Genomic DNA, 20,338 nt, shown 5'->3' with positions numbered 1-20,338 from the left:
ATATGCCCCTACACAACAGATATGTGTAGTCTCAGTTTTTCTGCTCCCTGCTTTCATTAGAACATCAACTGAACATGCAACACTCATAAGGGCAGGGCCAATGTAAGTATCATGCGGGTGCACACCCATGTTAGAGAGTTCTGTAGTTCTCCATTTCTGGGAAACTGCCACAGTTAAGTTTGTAGTTCAAGAATCCATCTTCACTTACTCAATCCACAGTCTCAATCCAGTGGACTGGATCCATCAAATACAGAAATAAAATGTCAGCATCTCTTGGTTATGGAAAACTGGCATAAGCTGTCATTCTTCTCATCTTGTTTTTCCATTGATCCCTCAGATTTAGAGTGATTTTGTTCTACTTCAGAAGCGATGCAATTTCTAATTAAGCTTGACCACTCTACTACTGCTGTAATGTCTCCCTTCCACATAAAATTGTTTACCAGCATTCCATGGTGTCCTGGGTTCAGCAGTAGCAGTCATTTTTCTCCTTCTTGGTAGCTGGTGCAGTGCAGTGTTTTGACTTTCGGCCTGGGAACAGAGCTGATAACAATGATGTTTTGGTTTGGCCAAGGACTTTGTGAGCCTCATGCTCTGCCAGAGAGAAGGGGAAGCCGGGAGGAAGCAGAGACAGGACACCTGACCCAAACTGACCAAAGAGGTATTCCATACCACAGCACGTCATGCCCAGGATCTAACTGGGAGTCAGCTGGAAGGGCTGGGAGACTGCAGGGTTGGAGGAGGTATGGGTCAGAGCTTGGTCGGGCTGAGGGGGCCGAGTTATCGGTTGCCTGCTGGTGAGGTGATGTATTCTCTTCCCTTGTTATTTCCTTTATCACTATTATTACTGGTGGTAGCAGTAGTGATTTGTGTTATACCTTAGTTACTAAACTGTTCTTATCTGAACCTGTGGGAGTTGCATTCTTTTCGATTCTCCTCTCTGTCCCTCCGGGAGTAGGGGGAAGGAAAAGAAGGGGAGGGAGTGAGTGAACGAGTTGCCTGACTGGGTTTAAACCACAAAACATGGTCTGATGTAATTAAGGGGGTTTTTATTTTTAACTCTATATTTCTATGATACACTATAAACAGCTAGTGTAGGTTTACTGTTAAGATGGTAAAATGTATGATTTCTGACTATGTAAACTGCAGCAAATTAAAAAAAATAGTTCATATCCTTGTATACGTACCAGATCTATCACTTATGTTAGAAGTCTTAATTACAGGAGAACCCTTTGCTTCTAAGAGTTGCAGTGGTTGCTTAACCTCAGTCTTGTTGAAGTCACCTTTGCCATTGCCTTTTTCAATGCTTAAAGCTTTTGTAATGTCAGCAGCAAGCACAGCTGTGAAAAGAAAGCATGAAGACAAGGAAACAAGATGTTAGAGCTTAGCTGTGATTGATGATAAAAAGCAACAGTAACAGCAAATCAGATAACCTGACATAAGTTTGTTCTGGAAGCCAACCATCAAGCAAATAAAAGCAAATCAGGTGAGTCAGCTGCTGACATACAGCAAAGCTTCAACACAAATATAGAAAAAACTACTATGCCCAAAGTCATTGAACTTTACTTTTTTGGGAGACAAGCTTAATATGCAGGGTGACCTAAGGGCACTAAGGAGGCATCAGGTTCCCATGTATTAGAGAGTATCATTACTTGGATGAAGATTGCATACTATACACTGGGATCTGTGCTCTGATTCCTGCCTTTCCTTGAAAGCTTCTGTCTGAAAGAATGTTGTGCATGTTTGTTGTCTTCAGTTACTTCAGCTGCGAACTTTGTACAGTACAAAGTATACATGCCTGTGAAAAGGAAAACTGATTGGTGGAGACTCTAAAAATTACTGGTTTCTGAATAATTTTAAGATACCTTCTTGAGTGAATTAGTGACTGTAAAGTCTACATGGATAATGCTGCAAGTTAAGCAACTATTGGGATATTCTGTACTCTTAATAAAGCCTGAGACTCCTTACAGATATTAAACAATGTAATGAGATATGGCCCACTGTAAGAGCTATAAAGTTACTTCAGTTTTCTCCTCCTTCCTCCCAGAAGCCTTTATATTTGCATAAGCAAGGGATGTATGAGTAGTTATGTTAATTCTGTATATCAGAACCACAAAGAATGACTTCTGTCCTCTTTGAGTGGACAAGGAAGCCCTCAGGTTTATTCCTTCTAATGTGTATTTTGGAAATAGAGAAAACTCTCTGTAATTAAAAAAAAAAAAACCTGTAAAGGAAGAAATGACTTTTCTGATATATTTAAAAGAAGGGCATTATTTTGTACATCCTTCCTTCATTAGTCAAATTAGCTACAAAAACAGGCATTAGTGAAAGGGATACAAAATCACTTTGAAATAACTGATGTGGCCAAATAATACAGCAAAGAAAACATTCAGTACAGACATTTGGCAATATGATTAAGGGAAAATTTGGTCAGTCTGACAAAAGCAGTCCTGCTGGTGCCAGAATCCTGTAGGTTCAACTGAGTATTCTTACATCTGTTTTCTTGGTTTGCTTTTATTTTCCTTTCAGTAGTTAATATGAGAAAAAGTTAATATCTGCACAGTTAATATCTGTATCTTTGGCTTATCAGATTTCTTTGGAAACACCAACAAAATAATGCAAAACACTGCAAGTGTTGATTTCTCTCCTTCTGTCCAACAAAATGTTATTCTTCGACAAGGTTTATTTGTATATGACTGAAAGAAGCAGAGTGTGAGTAGGTCACATCCTGTGCACTGGGAAGGTCTTATCAGAGTACAGAGTCACTGTAGTCTCCCTTCTAAAGAGTCTGTTGCACCCAAATACTGAACAAGTGTAAAAGTGTTCCTGGCAATTTCCTTCACTAGCTGGGACCTGTATCATGATTTTATGCCAAGCATGAGATCAGAAGCTGTGTACTGTGTCCTCTAACGAAAGCACACCTTAGAAACAGGTGAAAGGTTGTGGAGGATTTGCACATGGACCTTCTTACCCTACGTGCTGCTTACACGGCATTCTCCCAAAACAAAAGTAGTTCTGGGGGTATTCCCCAAGTACTTGTTAGTGAATGGTATATTCAGGAGTGAAACAATGGAAAACACGGAGAATGTCCTTGGCAAATTATCTAGCTGGCATCTGGAACATCTACGATGTTTATTCTAACCAAAATGAAACTAAACTGTAGTGACAAATAGCATAGACCACTTAGCAATTAGTCATATTAATATAGCATGACAATAGTCTGCTTTGTATATTTAAAGATCTGTGTTTGAAGGAAGTGGCAAAGTACTCAATTAAAGATAATAGAAGTAGAATTGAACCCATTTTTTCCCCTCATCTATTAAAACAAATCATGCACTTACATTTGCAAGTTTTACCATTTCCCTCCATCCCACTGGGGCAAATTCCACATGCATATGATCCAAAGGTATTCATACAAGACACTCCAGGAAAACAAAGACCCTCATCACATTCATTCCTGTCTTCCTGACAAGTAAGCCCTGTGGTAAAACAAAGGGGAGGTTAATAATCAGGAAAGATTACCTGTTTATTCCTCAGCTCAAATGTTGAAACACACTAAGGCTTACTTCTCAGCTGTAAACTCATTACAGGGTATGTCACTCATGGTTGAGCCAAATTCCCCACTGTCTCACTTAAACCTACCTTTATCACACTGTTTATTACTGTTGTTATTGGCATCAGAGGTGCTGAATTGGAGAGGGTTGCTTGTAGAAAACCACGCGTGTTACATAAATTATTTCCCCTGCATTTGCCATCTTTGCTGCTGCTTTTAGTGTCTTGTTATGGGAGATCTTTGTCATATACTGAAGAAGCCAGTGAATGGCACCATTTTGGCTTTAGGGTTGGAAGAACCTTGTACTGACTTACTGTACTTTCCATTTCTATGACAAATTCATTTTAATTTGTATAACCAGTAGCTTCTTGTGAAACAGCCTGATAGAGTCTGACTGAAGTTAAACTTTGCAAAATGATCAGATTTTTTATAAAACAATTTTTTCTATTTAAAATTAAAATTTGAAGAAACATTCTCACAGTGTCTCTGAGCCACGCTGCCAGTGTACATAAGATAAGCTGCTATAGGACCTGAACCCAAAATGATGTGTCTAGAGTATTGCTGATTTGGAAAATAGGGTTTTAAATATCCCTTGAAGGAATTGAAATTCAGATTCACAACTCTGGATGAGTTAATGGATACCTATAGGGTAAGGTGACCCAAAAGTTAAAATTAATATCTGAACAGCAAATGATGCAGAGTAATCATGTATGAAGTTGTTAAAAACTCCTTCAGGCTTCAGGTATGAGTGCTGCTGTCTCTGTGCACTTGAGAAAACTTGTCTGGCTATATCTGGTTACCAGAATATGCAGCCCTGATAGCAAAACGCAAACCAGTCCACATCGCTTTTGTTAAGGCCTGCCCTTTGTCCCTGTAGGAATACCCAAGGAGACCGGGACACCTTCTGGAGAGTCTAGGTATCTGCTTCAGGACATACCACAAGGTACAGAAACGCTTGTTTCAAATCAGATATTCAGCTTTATCATGAAAGAAGATCTAAGGATAAAAGAATATGTTGTTTTTTTTTTCCTTCAAGAAAGAAATTTGTCACAGTGAAATGAATTACAGGATAATAACAGAGCATTATTATTCATCTCCTACAACATAATCTCTCATTGCTTCAGCATTTCAGATAGCTTCCACTGCTCCTTTCAAGTTAAAATAGCATCTCCATTTAAAAAAATCAAATTGAATTCTCTATTGATTGAGCTGCCTTAAAAAGCGAGTGACATCACCCTCTCATGCTTATTTTTTCTTGTGGGAAAAAAAAAAAGAACAGCAGTGCAAAACCTGCATCCCTTTATTGGTGCCATCTCAGGCTAAGTTGTTCTGGTTTTGCACGCTTCTTGCTTCTTTAATTTAAGGTAGACATCACATAGTATTTCAGGGCTTAACTGACTTTTTTCCTCCCTTTTTACATTTTGGATTAAAAGTTCTAATCTATAATTTAACTAGCACTGTCGTAGCATCAGACTGCTTTTCTCTGACAGCTTTCTATGCACATTGTAAAATTATTAGACATCACATTATGGAAAATATTCCATGAATTATCCTCTGATTAGATTAGTAATTATTTTCTTTCTTTGAGTATCATATAAAGACTAAACACAATACCACAGACGATGAAAGTAAGAATGAAATTCTCAGTTTCAGTAACAACAGCCATTTCTCTCTCAGTCCCCTCTCCTCCCTCCTACATACTCTATTTTTGCTGCAAAGAGCTGGCTTTAAAATCTCAAAGATGAGAGAATTACAAAAAGCAAAGCAACACCATAAGTAACAAGCTAAATTTTAAAATTCAGTCACTTGACTGATTTTTGTAACATAAAGGTGAAACTATAAAAGTGCTTCTTTTCACTCAGAGAGATCAGATTTTAAACAGTATCTGATCAATTTGGGCATAATTATACCCCAGCTTGAGTCCAAGAACGAATGTTTTCAAAGTCTGAAACTTGGTTGAAGATTGCTGAAGAAGAGCAGAAATGGACAAAAACTTCCTGCACTGAGAAGTGTCAGTTACTCTGTTTGCATGACCTCCAGTGCACTGCAACACAAGGGAGCCTCAATTCTCTCAGCACTGCTACAGTACAAATGGAAATAATAGGAATAAAAGATCTTCAGGTTGCAAGGTTGAAACATCTGTTTCACATTAAGTTGACTCTAAAGGAACAGGCAATTTCATTTAAGGACTCTGTGTTTGTTACAAGCCATGAAAAACCCCCAAACCTTGGGGTTTTCTTCAGTTTTCTGAAAAGTAAAATGAAATTATAGTTCCATCTTCTTCCCTCCTCCCCCAATTTTATATTAATTACTGGTATTGGGGAAAGAAATAATGTGTTTTTGATTGAGATACAGTTTTCAAGGATGAGTTCTGTGCTCATGTGGGTGATGTTCTGGCTTTCAGCGGCCAAAACAGGAAACAACCAGATTTCTTGTCTTCTTAAGAGTGTCGAAGAAAAATGAGTTTTGAACACTTGATGAGATAAATGCATATAAGTCTCTGCAGAAATTTAAAGTACCTATAATTCTGGAGTCATCCTTCTCATCAGATTTTCCAATGGCTTCTCTCCCTGCTGTGTTCCCATTTCTACATTATACCCTTATGTTGCCTGAGATACACCGATGCACCTGAATTGCCACCACTTAGCAACACACTGTGTTCCCCACGCTGCCACTTCTCCTGCATCAGTGTTTGGGAAGCTCTCAAAAGGGTTAATGTCTTGTTTCTACTACCTGTTTGTTATCATTTGTAAAGATATGATGGTGAAGTGGTGCTGTCACCTGAGTAGTATAGCATCGCCTTCTCATTAGATTATTGATGGTTTTCTGAGGAATTGAGGCATAAATATGGCATCAAGGATGAGCTTTTATTGTTGTCACAGAAGCTGCCCTGAAGTAAAATCACCTACTTCCCAGCTGGCTTTCAGCTCCACTTGCTTATAATTTTTCACCTGCTATTAAAACTTTCAGATGTATTCCTGTTTCACTCAATCATATCTTTTTTTTTATTGTTGTTGCTTGTGTTTCAGCATTTTAAGCCAGGGAAGAACAAAAAAAACAGTGCATTTTTATTTAACCTGGCAAAAATTAAAGGTTCAGGAACACCAAGTTGTTCTCTGGCCATCAAGGTGTCCTGAACCCTTGTCTCTAGAGTTAGCTGTATGTTGCTTTCAAGCGTGTTATTATAAATTTAACAACACTTTGTTTGCATAACAGTGAGAACCAGATCTCAGAATACATTCTGTGTGAATTTATAAACAATGCACTGTAATTATGGCAGAATGTTTTATATGGAATAATAGAGCTTGATTTCACTCCATCAATGTGCAGTGAGAAGGGCAACAGTGTGAAACCAGTATCAAAGAACAGGAATACATCCACTTAAGTTATTAACTCATGAAATTATATTGTTTTTTATTCTTTTAATCCATCTCCTTACAAGCTGTGAATAATTGTTCTCATTGTAGATCTACAGTGTTTAATCAAATACAGCCTTAAAGGTTCCCAAATTTCCCTGTGCTCAGAGGAATGTTATTTCCAGGGGGATTCAAGGCATTGTGCATATGTTTGTTTGGTTTGGTGATTTTTATATCTTGATCAAACTTTCATTTTCTAAATTCATTCTCTGTGCTTAGGCTTGTGTGTTCTTGCATCAGTAAAGTCTCTGGTGGCATAAAGATAGCACTGGATAGCAGGAGGCTTTGGCTATTGGTAGCATTACCTGGAGTTAACACCGCCTAGGTGTCACAAAGCTTTTAGGACATTTTACTGAGCTTCCACTTCTGAATGATTTTTACTTTTAATTTCTGCTGGACTTTTATAGTTAATGAAATCTGGATTTGCCATCCCACACGACCAAAACAAAGAAGGTTTAATGAACTGCTGAAAAGTAGGGTACCTTGCTGCCTGCCTGCATGAGCCCACTGGGTAAAATCTGTTCATTGCTTATTTTTAAAATTTAATTTCTTCTATATAAACACACTGTAAGCAGTAATAATTATGTGCATTTGATGTTACTTCTACTTGTTTTTTCAAACCTATAGGACCACACAGCAGTCAACGTTATTGGTCTCATTAATTCATTCATACTTCTGTGTGTGAACAGAGTAGGAGTTTTGACAGGTTCAAGGACTGAAATCTGAGCTCAGCTTAAGGTGTTTTTTTCTTACTCTGCTTTTGAAAGGGTTCTGATCCCATGATCAAATGTCCCAACACAGTTTCAGTTAACACTTTTCTCTTGCAAAAGACTAATTTGACTCTGACAAGAATGGGCAGTAACAATGTCTTTCTAATGACTGCCCAGTGACTTGGGAGAGTGGGTATTATTTTAACTGTCCCTTTGCAAAGCTAAGCAAGAGCCAGGTTTTGAAATCCAGTTCAAGTCCTGTATGTTCAGATTCGCCTTGTACCTCCTGAAGAACTAAACTGGAAATGAAAATACAACTTCTGTGAAAGTCAAGGTGAAGGCATGTTTAGGGCAATGTGAAAATCTGTTATGTTGGAAGTGAGTGTTGTTTGAGCAGCAGGTACTTGGGTGCCTGCCTGGAGGAAGTGGTGGGCAAGACCCAACAGTGACTCAGCTCAGCCAAACTCTAGAGGCTTAATGCAGCAGAGGGTCTAATGGCTGGCTTCGCTGGTTCCAGTATGCAGAGCTTGGGGAAGTCATTGTCCGCATGCTGTCAGAAGTGTTTTTTCACGCGTGAATCATTCACAGATGTATTGAGTGTGATGAAGCTGCCTGTAAATTGCATGATAGCTACATGTTGATGATACATAGATGATACACATGTTCTCATTTATGTTATTGACTAGATGCTTCTCTTTCTCCTTACACTTCACGTCTTCACTCCATTCCTCTTTGCACTGTATGTCTTTTATCTACCTCTTTGGCCTCATTGCATTTCATTCTCCAACTCCTCCTCTTTGTGCTTCTCATTCTGCTCTTCTAAAAGAGTCTTTTTATTGATGCAGTTATCATCCCTCTTCCCTTCCTCTCTTAAAATCATATTGTGGACAGCCCTGAATCTAAAGGTTGGATTTTGTTCCATAAGCATGCCTGACAACCAAATAGGCTTGTGGTTTTATGATGCTTAAATTTAATGAAGCTTCAAGTGGCATTAAAGAACAATTCATTTTTTCATGTTTTCCATATCTACTTTTCCTACCTAGACCTAGAAAAATCATTCATTTCCAGTTCTTTTGTTGGCTTAATTTAGTCAAATCCTGTGGACTACAAAAGGGTCCTGTATCTTTGCTCTTTTTATCTTCCACTCCTAGCTCATCTCATAGGCACACAAATACATGGGAAATAAGCACATGGAACTGAGATTGGTGAGGTTCACAGCCTTCCCGAGTGGTCATTTTAGTACTACAGAGCTTTAGGTACTTTCCCCTTCCTTGAGCATGGATAATTAGATAGCTGCACATTTTCTATTTGTCTAAAGCTAAGTCATGGGAGCAGAAGAGGAAGCTTATGTAGTCCATTTGAAAGCTTGTAGTCATGCTGCACTCAAAAAATCCTGTAGCACAATATATCTCTAGTTGAACTGGAGATGGAAACAGTGAAGTGTTACCTCCCAAACTAGGGGGACATTTACAAATGTAGCTATCCACACTGTCCACACATGTTCTACTGCAGCAGGGGTTTGATTTGCAGTCATTAATATCTTCCTGGCAAAATCCTCCATCAAATCCATTTGGACATAAGCACAGGTATTCACCAAGGCCTGAGGGGCATTTGATATTGGTAATACACGTTCCACCATTGAGGCAGCTGCAGGGCTTCACTCCAACCTGACAAAGGGAAGAGGGAGTTGCGGTAAGATTCCTTCAGATAATCACAGCTAAGAAGTACACTGTTACCTTTATGAAGGCACAGATTTGTAATGCAGACATGTTACCTAGTGCTGTGAAATCTTATTTCTAACCTATTTTCTTTGCCTAGATAGATGGTCTCATACTCGGCATAATTATTTACTGAACGGAAAGCTTGACTTCAAAGGGATTTTTTTTTTTTCCCCACCATTTAGGTTGAACATTCTAATTTCTTATAAGAAAAAAAAAACTTACTTGCCATAACAGCAGTTTTTACGGAGTATCTGAGTGCAGCTCCTTATTCTTCAAAGAAGTAATGAAAAATCTTTTCTTTGTCTGCCTGCCCTCCTTACTGTTTCACATTACAAATGGTTCCCAGGCAGGAACATGATTTCAGCATTCCTTAGCTGGTCTTTCTCTTCAGGGAAGAGAGGTCCATAGTTGTATTTTATGTATGTACAAGAATGACATTTCAACATTTTCAAACCTCTCTATTATCTCGCCTACTTAAACATAGCTCTAGTTTGAAATGTTTCCATTAAAACCATATCTAGACTCCAGTTTCCCCTTTGCTGTGTGGGTTCAGCAGGTTGGTATTTTTGATGATAGTGGTTTGAATGAGTAAAAGTAGGAATTTGTATGAATAAAAATCTTCTCCTCACAAAACTGTTCTTATGTTAAGAGTCTGCATCCCACTTTATGGGCTCATCCTATCACAGGATTAATGTTAGGTTATACAATAAAGACAAAGCAATGCACAAGCTCAGCCAAGAAACTTGATGTGTGGAGTACTGACATAAGAGCAGAAAATCCTCTAAAAATATTGAGAATGAGTTATAATCTCCCTTTTATAGCTACAGCTTGGTCTTTTTTTGTTATATGCTTTTTTCTGCAAACCAAATGCAGAATGTGAATTTTAAAGCAGATTAATGAACCATTAAAAGGCTCTGCAAAAGCATTCTTTCAAACAGCAATCAATAGCACTCTCGTTCCTTGTACTTAGTTCCTATGTTCTCATAGATATTTATTCCATTAGCTGATCCTTATTGCTGTGCTGGATAATATACACTTATGAGGAAAAAGCTGAAGTCCTAGTTTTCAAGACAGTAATAAATTATTAGCTGTAATGACAATTGCACTGAGGCAGTGACATGATAGTCTTGTTTTGTTTTTCCTTTAAAGTGTTCCTTTTCTTACCTTAATAGAATATCTTCTCTGTGCATTGCATTCATCCAGCACAGCAAATCCAAAGGTCTGCATTTCTTCTGAATCAACTTTCCAGATAAGAAGGCCAGCAGGACAGAGCCTGGCATCCTGTGGCCCAGCCTCTAAGACGAATAGCACAGCTGACCCTTCTGGATCCACTGCTAACAACTGATAAACAAAATTCTCGCCAATAAATGTCAGCAGCTGGCTGGAGGGGGCCTGGAACACAGGGGGCAGGCTGTCTAAACAGAAAAGAATGAAACCATGATTACATAAATTCCAGTTTCTTCCATGTAAAGGTTCACAGCATGGGTCTTTGTAGGGATGATCTCAAAAAAAAAAAAGAGGTACAGAATGTACCCTGAGACTAACAGAGGAAGCAATTTAGATGTTAGAGGCAGCAAATGGTTTTATCAAGAAGCATTCATGCCCATACTGAACTTTTCTCCCATGCTGAATTTTGATTACTTTTCATGTGTTATCTGATAAGTGCAAGGTCAGCAGACATGACTTCTGTAACCTCTCCTTAGTCCCCCAGCTCTTACTAAAACTTTAATTAATTGTATTCCTAAGAAATATGTATTTCTTCTACCACTCTATCTATCTATCTATCTAAATATAAGTAAACTAAATCTCAAAATGATGAACAACAAACTAATTGGATGGGCAACTCAAGGAGAAGGGGGGATTTTGTAACTTCTCCATTGAGTAGACTCTACTGCCTTTACACGAGTAGTAATTGAGGCAGAGCAGTCAGTTGGACATTTCATCAGGATTTAAGGTCTTTCCAGTACCAGCAGAGGTCCATCAGTGATGCTGAGATCTTTTATCCCTAGTGACATAGTGTATATTGTCACTATTGGCATTGTTATTTTTAGTGGTGGTGTTTACATTCAGTATTTCCATAGTGAAAATAAAAACCTAATGGTACAAGGCTCTTTTACAGTAGAAGACAAATGCTACCTGAAGATACTTATAATATGAATAGGTATATGAGGGCAAGGTAGAGAGAAGTATTCCATTTTATAATTGGAAACCAGGGAAAAGTAAAATTGGATGAGTACCCTGAGGTGACAGCAGTTCTGTACAGAGCTGGGAATTTCATCTCCATGTCTTAAGCCTCCTCTGTCTCAAGCCATCTTTCCTCAATACAAATTGATATTTAAACAAATCTTCTCACAATGTAATTTGACTGTGGTTATGTTTAACTTAAAGTACATCTCTAATACTGAGGATTAGTGTCAAGTCACGCTCTAAAACTATGAACTATATATGTGATTTCATGAGGACTGTCTCTCCTTGCATTATGCTTGTGGGAAGTCATCATTAGGGCCTTTTTTTCTTTTTTTTTTTTTTGTGGTGCATATCCTTTTATCAAGCTTTGCTTTCCATAACATGTCTCATATTATGCAGTTATTTAACTGTGTCTCTCCACTTCTTGCTGTGCTATCAGAGCTTTCTAAAATGCTTGTCCAGCAGATTGTCCTGACATAACTGTTGAAAGCTTCCATCTATTAATTTACCTTTTATTTCCCAAGCACTTAAACCATGGAGCCCATAAAAGTTGTACACAAAGTAATCAATGAAATATTGATGCTGGGTATGCATTTACACATAAACACAAAGGTGTTAACTGGATGAAGGGTAACGAGAAGTTATAGACACAAAATAACATAAAATCAGGTGTTTTGAAAGTAGTCTGTGAGTAAGAACGTTTCTAATTCCGCAGAGATCTCCTTGCCATCCAGTGAATATATATATACCCTACCAATTATTGCAGAACTTTCAAAAAGTTTTTCACAATTTTGAAAACAAGTCTGACAAATCCTTTAAGCATTTTTAAATTCTGAAATTATTGTAAAGTGAGCCATTATCTGTTTCAGATTTCCCAATCACTTACAGATTTATAAATTCCAAAACAAATGCAGTTATTCCCTTTTAAGCCATTTTCTGAATTTTAAAATCAAACCGTCTTGATATTAGCAACGAGTCTGGCAATATAGCCATCTGGATCAGCTCATCTCTAGAGGTGCTACAGCTGTGGCCAACATAACAGAAGGACAGAAAGGAGGCAAGGTTTCTGAGTGACAGGTAATATCTCTCATTAGACTAAACTATATGCTGGGAGTTGGGGGGAAACACAGCTTTCAGGTGTACAAGCTCTTCTTAATGTCTGGCTTACCATAGGCATTTTAACTACTCATCCAAGAAACATCCAATGGTATTTTTTAATAGCCAGTACTTGGGATGGATTTGCCTACACCTTCTCATGACAAGGAGTATTAAATTCCAAAAGCAGGATTTTTTAGGATATAAAAACTAGAGGCATATATTTTTAAATAGAGCAAATTCAAAGTGGCTACCCTGGAGCAGGAATTAATAGGGCTCATGAACAACCCTCTCCTTTCCTACTGTGTTCCTCCTTCCAATATTGATTTCAGACAGCTTATGGCTTCTTGTGTTGCTGGAAACTCCTTCTCAAGAGCCTTTCTGTCACCTCTGAGAAAAGCGTGTCTGCTCACTTGTCTCCTCAGGAGTGTCTCCAGTCCATAGCTGGAGCTATGGACTCCAGCCACTGTCACACAGCTGTGGCTGTTTCTGCTGCCATACCTTGCACTGTCTAGGAGCTTATGCCCCTGAGCATCCCCAGCTGTTCCCCAAGGACAAGAGCAATCTTCTCTCCTTTCAGAAGGGTCCTGCTGACTTAGTTACCCTAAAGGAATAAAAAACTGCAAACAAACAAAACAAACTGGTCCTGTCACTCACATAACTTGTGTGTGTTTACAGAACCTAAAAGTGCAAAGAAACTCTTTCTAGAACCAACACAGGAATCTACAGAGCAGCAGTAATGTGATCTTTATATTGACCATATGCAACTGTGCTTATGTAAGTGGGGAGGTGCACTTTGAGGGTAATGCTGCTAGAAACATGGATTGCCTCTAAAGCATGCAGTAAGTAATGGTTGTTATTTACACTGGGGATATTGCAATGAAAAAGATATGATTAAGTCCTCAGCATTCAGAAGGTGCTTTAAAAGGCAGCCTTCTCCATGACCCCTGCCACTGGTTGCAGAATGAGCCTTTAGGTTCTGTGGCAGTGAAGGTAATGAGGGGCTGATCCCTATCACTTAGGCTCCCTGCCAAGCCAAGGTCTTTTGTGGGGCATTTCACAGGATTTGGCTCAGGGAAAGCAAACAATACTTCCAGACACCAAAAGTACACACTAGTATTTTAAAAACAGTATTTACTCCAAATTGTTCCCTTAAAGATTTGTACCTGCGGGATGACGACAGAGGTATTTAGAATCCATCACCGTTAGCTGACAGACTTAGGCACTGGTGTATCAAAATTTCATTTTCAGGCATTATGTTAGTTTTATTAATTTGAGATTTGCCAGGTTTCTGCCAGAACAAGATGCATGCACAGATACATAGTGTATGCAGTGGAGTAATGTCTGCTTCTGGTCAGTCTGCATTGCTGGTGCACCCAATTATTCTCATTGCAATCTGTCCATGCACACTGTGCTGGATAGACTCACGTTACCCAAATGAAGGAACCATGTATTTCATAGACCAAGTCATAAATTCCCAGGTAAGTGCTTCTAAATCTTAGAGAAGAGCTATCTTACTTTCATTATTAGACCAGGTGAACTTCGAAATGTCAGGTTCACAGAGAAGACAAGGACTGGTAAGGCTTGACTCTCCTTCACCATAGCAAAGTCCATCTATATTACAAGTATTTTCCTGACGAAAAAGGAAATAAAACTGGATGAGTGGTGGGGGCAAGAAAAAAAAAGAAATAAGGAAGACAGAAAATTAGCAATTCATCATTTCTAGAGATGAGCAGAAACTCACCTGACTCTTGAAACAATAAAATAGTAGCAATTTAAATGCTGGTACTTTCTCCTGACAGGGAGAAAACATGATGTAAATTTTCCCATTTCAGTTTGAATGTGTAGCTTGTGGCTTTGAATGTTTTAGCTATGATGTTGCTTGTTGTGGAGGACTGCAGCAGAATGTGATTCTCTTTTATTTCTATTTCTACATTTATGTAGTGTGTGTGATCATTATTCCCAGCTGCGACTAATAATATGTTGGTTATTAAGTAGCCCTCAAAAGTGAGTTCCATGAGACTAAAAGATACTGGGATTGGAAAAGCTCCGTTTGAAATTCTGAAATCCTTTTCTGGTAACTTAATTAAGTGCTTTGTAAAAATATGAAAAAGCAATGATATAAGATCAGAAAAAGAAGTGCATTAGAGTTTAGGCTTCCACAAGATAGTTGTAAATGACAGATAAACACATCGATGGTGCCTATGTTGAGCAGCGCATCCCAGCAAAGGTTCATGCAGTGCACTGTGTGCACAGCAGCCTTTGAAGCTGACCTGGTCCTCTCCTGCTTCGGGTGGCCACTGGTGTCAGGCCCTGTGGCTTCCACATGGGCTGAAGACACTTGTATTGTCTGAGAAGCAAACACAGGGACATAATTAACAGATGTAATTAAACATCTACACCATGACAAGGTCCTGTGCCTTTTGCTTGCAGCCTGTGTTGGGGCACACCTGCAGATGGGACCTTATCCAACATTGCAAATTCCCACCAAAACATGGAGTGATGTTGGGAGCATGGGGGATGGCGCTGTTACAGTGGGACAGCAAGAGGGAGAAGCCTCCTGCGAATATTCCTTTGCATACACGTTGCTTTTCTGAGACTAATATGTGTCCTGGTACTGGCTGTGTGGTTTCTATCTACTGCTTTATTAGTTTCTCAAACTTTTATTGCAAAGTATATTAGTCAGTATTTTAAATGATGCCACTTTAAGAGTAATGAGTAAGGTAGAGAAAAAAAAGGGCTCTCATAATTCCCCCAACATGACAGAACATGACAGATCTTCAACATTAAAATCTGTATGTTAATTAGATTGTATTATGTTGTTGTTTTCAAAGGCTTGATGTTCTGATGAAAAAGATTATTTTCTTTTCTGATATGAGTGTGGTACAGAATGGGGTCCATAAAAGAACACAGAATGTGAAATGGCTTGATATAAAATGTCACCTAATTGAAACACCTTTTCTGAAAGCAATTTAGGTATTACAAAGTAATGGTATAAGAGGAGTAATTAGAATGTGGTCTTATGCAATTGGAAACCTAGTTCAAATAGTCCCTTCAAGCATCTTGAAATAGAAATTATTATCCCTAGAGAATACCAGTATATTGAGAAAAAGAAATATATTTGTGAGTGTCAAAAATGTAAGAATAAGGAAAGCCTTTAACAAAAAAAAACTACCCTAGCATTAATTGAAATGATTCTGGCACAATTATTTTAATCTGAAATTTAAATGTCTTTGCCCTCATTTGGGCTGTATTGGGTTTGCATGACAAGGTTTCAGTTGTAGGGGCTACAGGGGTGGCTTCTGAAGCGTTTTGAAGCTTCTCCCATGTCCAACAAAGCCAATGCCATCAAGCTCCAGGACAGACCCACTGCTGGCCAGGGCTGAGCCCATCAGTGACAGTGGTAATGCCTCTGGGATAACATCATTAAGGAGAAAAAGCCACACAACAGCAGTTGCAGTGGGAGAGTGAGAGCCTGTGAGAGCAGCAGCTCTGCAGACACCAAGGTCAGTGCAGAGGAAGTGCTCCTGTTGCCAGAGCAGAGATTCCCCTGCAGCCCTGGAGGTCCATGGTGCAGCGCATGGAGGAACAGGCTGTCCCCCTGCAGCCCATGGAGGACCGTGGTGGAGCAGATCTCCACCTGCAGCCCATGGAGAGCCCAGTGCTGGAGCAGGGAATGCCCAAAGGAGGCTGTGACCCTGTGGGCAGCCCATGCTGGAGCAGGCTCCTGGCAGGACCTGTGCCCCATGGAAAGAGGAGCCCCTGCTGGAGCAGGTTTGCTGCAGGAGTTGTGACCCCTTGGAAAGGACCCATGCTGGGGCAGTCTGTTCCTGAAGGACTGCACCCATGGAAGGGATCCACACTGGATCAGTCTGTTCCCGAAGGACTGCACCCATGGAAGGAACCCATGCTGGGGCAGTCTGTTCCTGAAGGACTGCACCCATGGAAGGAACCCATGCTGGGGCAGTCTGTTCCTGAAGGACTGCACCCATGGAAGGGATCCACACCGGATCAGTCTGTTCCCGAAAGACTGCACCCATGGAAGGAACCCACACTGGATCAGTCTGTTCCCGAAGGACTGCACCCATGGAAGGAACCCACACTGGATCAGTCTGTTCCCAAAGGACTGCACCCATGGAAGGGACCCACACTGAAGCAGTCTGTTCCCGAAGGACTGCACCCATGGAAGGGACCTACACTGGAGCAGTTCATGAAGAACTGCAGCTTGTGGGAAGGACTCATGTTGGAGAAGTCCATGAAGGACTATCTCTTCTGGGAGGAACCCCACACTGGAGAAAGGGAAGAGTGTGAGGAGCCCTGCCCTGAGGAGGAAGGAGCAGCAGAGATAAGGTGTGATGAACTGGCCACAACACCTGTTCCCCATCCACCTATGCCACTGTGGGGGAAGGAGGTAGAACTCAGGAGTAAAGTCTAGGAAGAAGGGGTGGAGAGAAAGTGTTCTTAAGATGTAGCCATTTCTTATTATTCTGATCTAATTTGATTGGTAATAAATTAAATAATTTCCCCAAGTGGAGTCTATTTTATCCATGTCAGTAACTGGTGAGTGATCTCTCCTTGCCCTTCCTTCAACCCACAGCCTTTTGTCATATTTTCTTTCCCCCTTCCAGCTGAGGAAGGCAGTGAAAGAGCAGCTTTGGTGGGCACTGAGTGTCAAGCCAGGGTCAACTCACAACATGGGCCTATAAAGTAATTTTTATTCACTGATATATTTGAAAAAATGTGAACTTTCATTTTATCTTGGTAACTGGTACTTTCTTGCAATCAGTGCAAGTCTGAAAATGTATTTTCCCATTAGTGTTAGTGAGAATAGTGAGCAAATGAGTTAAGATGTACCTGATTAATCTTCATTTTATGAAAACGCAGACCTGTGGCCTCCTATTACTTGCCTTGGTAGGAAAGCAGGGTATTTTCACATGACCAAAACTGCATAACATGCATCTTAGTATACCTCTTGCTAAGGCAGGAGATAGGTATAGAAATTATATACCTTACAGTTACGGTGCCGTCACCAAACAGGCTGGAAGAGGTAAAATAGCAGAGACACTTCAGAAGTAAAGTTAAGCTGCCTTTCAGGGGAGACTCCTCAGTCTTATTCGCTTCCATTAAAAACTGCAAAGTATAAATAGTCAACCAAGGTCTTTCTGGAAGTGGCTGCTTGAGAAAGGTCCTTCATAAAGTGTGATGTATCAGGTATTCATACCCCACGTAAATATGAAGAAAAGAATGTGAAGGAGAGAAGAGGAAAGAGTTAGGCTATGCAGCTGACCTATGAAATAGATTTTCCTCTTCTAAAGCAGTTATTACACACAGTACATCAAAGGGAGGGAAAGGGCTAAGGAAGAGATGAACAATCCATATTAAACCTTTATGATCTTTAAATTACCTTTAATTTACAAAGTCCAGTTGGTTGGAATTGGCAGGCCTGGCAGACTGCATTGTACAGGGTCAGCACTCTGGAATTACTGTACTGGAAGCCATCGTTAGAGATCTAAATGATACAAAATAAGTAATAATGTTCCATATGGAGACTGTCTGCTCATTTTGGAGCATATACCATTGCCCCCTTGAACTGGATGCTTGCCAGCAAGATAAATTAAACCACTTGTGAGTGGCTCTCCTGCAAGCTAACAAATCGTTTAGTGCTCCAAACTGGAAACTGTTCATTAATAACCAAAAGATCTTTTGGCTCAGTTGGCATTTAACTTTTCTCATTGCTGTTAGGTTTTTTCTGAGTTGTCTGTTTTTTTTTTCTTTCAACAGCCAGTGGAAAATGTACTCAAGTGCTACAATCTTTCAAGGAGTTGTGAAATGAAATTAAGATTTTTGGCTGAAATTCAGGCCCATTTTGTATTAATGGCAAAAAAAAAAAAACAACAAAAAACAAAAAAAAAAGGATTTTTTATTCGATATGTGATTTTTAAATTAACCTTAAAAAAGTGCTGGGGTAAATAATACCAGAGAGCAATACTCCCATTTCCATAGGAAGGTACATTATAACAGTCACCTCTTGTCCCAGCGCACAGTCACAGTTTCTTGGACATGTAGGTGATTTAGAAAGCCTTAATATAGCATGGTGGTTTTCATATATGAATGCTTACACAAGGAGAAAGGGTTAACTGAGTTTATATTTTAATTTTTCTACAATATAAATAAAAAGATGTGAGACCAGTGTGGAAAGGGTTAGTTTTTGAGAAAGCCTTGTGACACCTTTTTAGAGGCATGAATGTTAACAGCACCCCAAAACACTGCTAAAAGCCATGCTGTAAACACTGATGACCTCCAGCAAGAAAGCAAAGCCCTTTCTTTCCAGTATTTTTTAGGTGTTTGGTTTCTCATAGTCAAAATAAAGCCACTGTTTAGCAGATTGACCAAGGCCTTTGTTTTGGATCAGTCAGGTACTCCCCTGTCCTCTTGCTATAAAAGAAACCCCAAAGCCCTCCTCTATCTCTATTGCTACCCCAAAGCTGAGAAATCCTCATCCCTTTTCATGGGACTTTTACGTGGTCAAGAATATAAAGTTTTTTTATCAATTAATAAACTCAGTTCACGGAAAGAATGTGTATTAAATTGGACAAAAATAACTGAAAGTGCAGGGAGTAGAACTTTTAATTGGTCTAAAAATTCAGTAAAATTCATTGGTATAGCTTTAAGAAAAATAATAGGTTTTTCCTAGGCATCGTATTCAGTTGCAATATTAGATCTTTGTGTGTTACTCTAAAGGTAAAAACTCTTTAAAAAGAAGTAAAGAACTTACCCTGCAGTTTGAGAACAGAAAAAATAAGCAATAGGCAACCCCCCTCAAGACCTGTTCTTCAGAAAGACAGTGCTTATTGGCAGCAAGATCTCCATTAAGAATATGTTATTCCTATTGCAATTTACATTTCTTTTCATTTCAGTCTTTTACCAAAGCATCCAATGTTGTCTCAATACTGGTGCACTAATAATGGATGAAGGAATGGGTAGATAGGGAAAAATGTAAAAAGCTAGAAAGTTGCACTAATTGTTCTGTCTGAAATGAGCATTGTGAGTGAAATGTAACTCTGGCCAATTGGATTTTTTTTAATCTGTATTTTTTTCTACATTCCATTATAAACACCCATTTTGGTGTCTTTTCAGAATTGGGATGTTATATAGTTATTTTAATTGCTTTTCCATTAGTCACCTTAGTGATGTGGAACAAATACTTCAATGAGACCCAAGCTGAACAAACCTCTCTTCAAATTCAGTTGGTCCTTAAAAGACAAAGACATGCATAGAACTGTAGCTTGATTCTTGAACATATCTATCATCTGGAGAGAAAGAGCCGCTTCTTCTTGATAAGCAATCAGGACAATCAGGAAGTCTGACACTTCTGCCTGAAGTATTTCATTCATCACAAAACAATACTGGATATATGTATCACTCATAATCTACATACAGTTTGACTCGTACGAATGTTTGTAAATGAAAAAAGAAAGATGTAAAAACTTGCTGAATTCAAATTCAGTTTCTGCCTCACTGGCTTTTTAATAAGTATTTTTTCTTCTCTTGACAAATAGAAGAAAATATAAAGACTTAAGGATAAGCCAGACCTACTTCCCAAATTAGATCAGTGCCTGCCAAGCTCTTTCACTTCTTTGGCCAGGCAACTCTGTGGAC

General features: G+C 39.2%; 1 protein-coding gene across 1 annotated transcript in view; it reads right to left on the bottom strand.

The window, feature by feature from the left end:
* The window catches only part of LOC134157804 (von Willebrand factor D and EGF domain-containing protein-like), a 199,922-nt gene that overhangs the window by 59,147 nt on the left and 120,437 nt on the right, over positions 1-20,338 (bottom strand). Inside the window, 6 exon segments of the mRNA XM_062607159.1 lie at positions 1,185-1,337; positions 3,339-3,476; positions 9,124-9,343; positions 10,562-10,812; positions 14,198-14,312; positions 18,084-18,188. Of these exon segments, the coding sequence (XP_062463143.1) occupies positions 1,185-1,337; positions 3,339-3,476; positions 9,124-9,343; positions 10,562-10,812; positions 14,198-14,312; positions 18,084-18,188 (982 nt within the window).

Source organism: Pezoporus occidentalis, unplaced genomic scaffold (genome assembly GCF_034315485.1).
Source record: "Pezoporus occidentalis ecotype Australia unplaced genomic scaffold, CSIRO_AGI_Poc_V1 ctg12, whole genome shotgun sequence".
Classification (NCBI taxonomy): domain Eukaryota; kingdom Metazoa; phylum Chordata; class Aves; order Psittaciformes; family Psittacidae; genus Pezoporus; species Pezoporus occidentalis.
The sequence above is the reverse complement of the archived record's forward strand: the minus strand, read 5'-3'. Positions and strand labels throughout refer to the sequence as shown.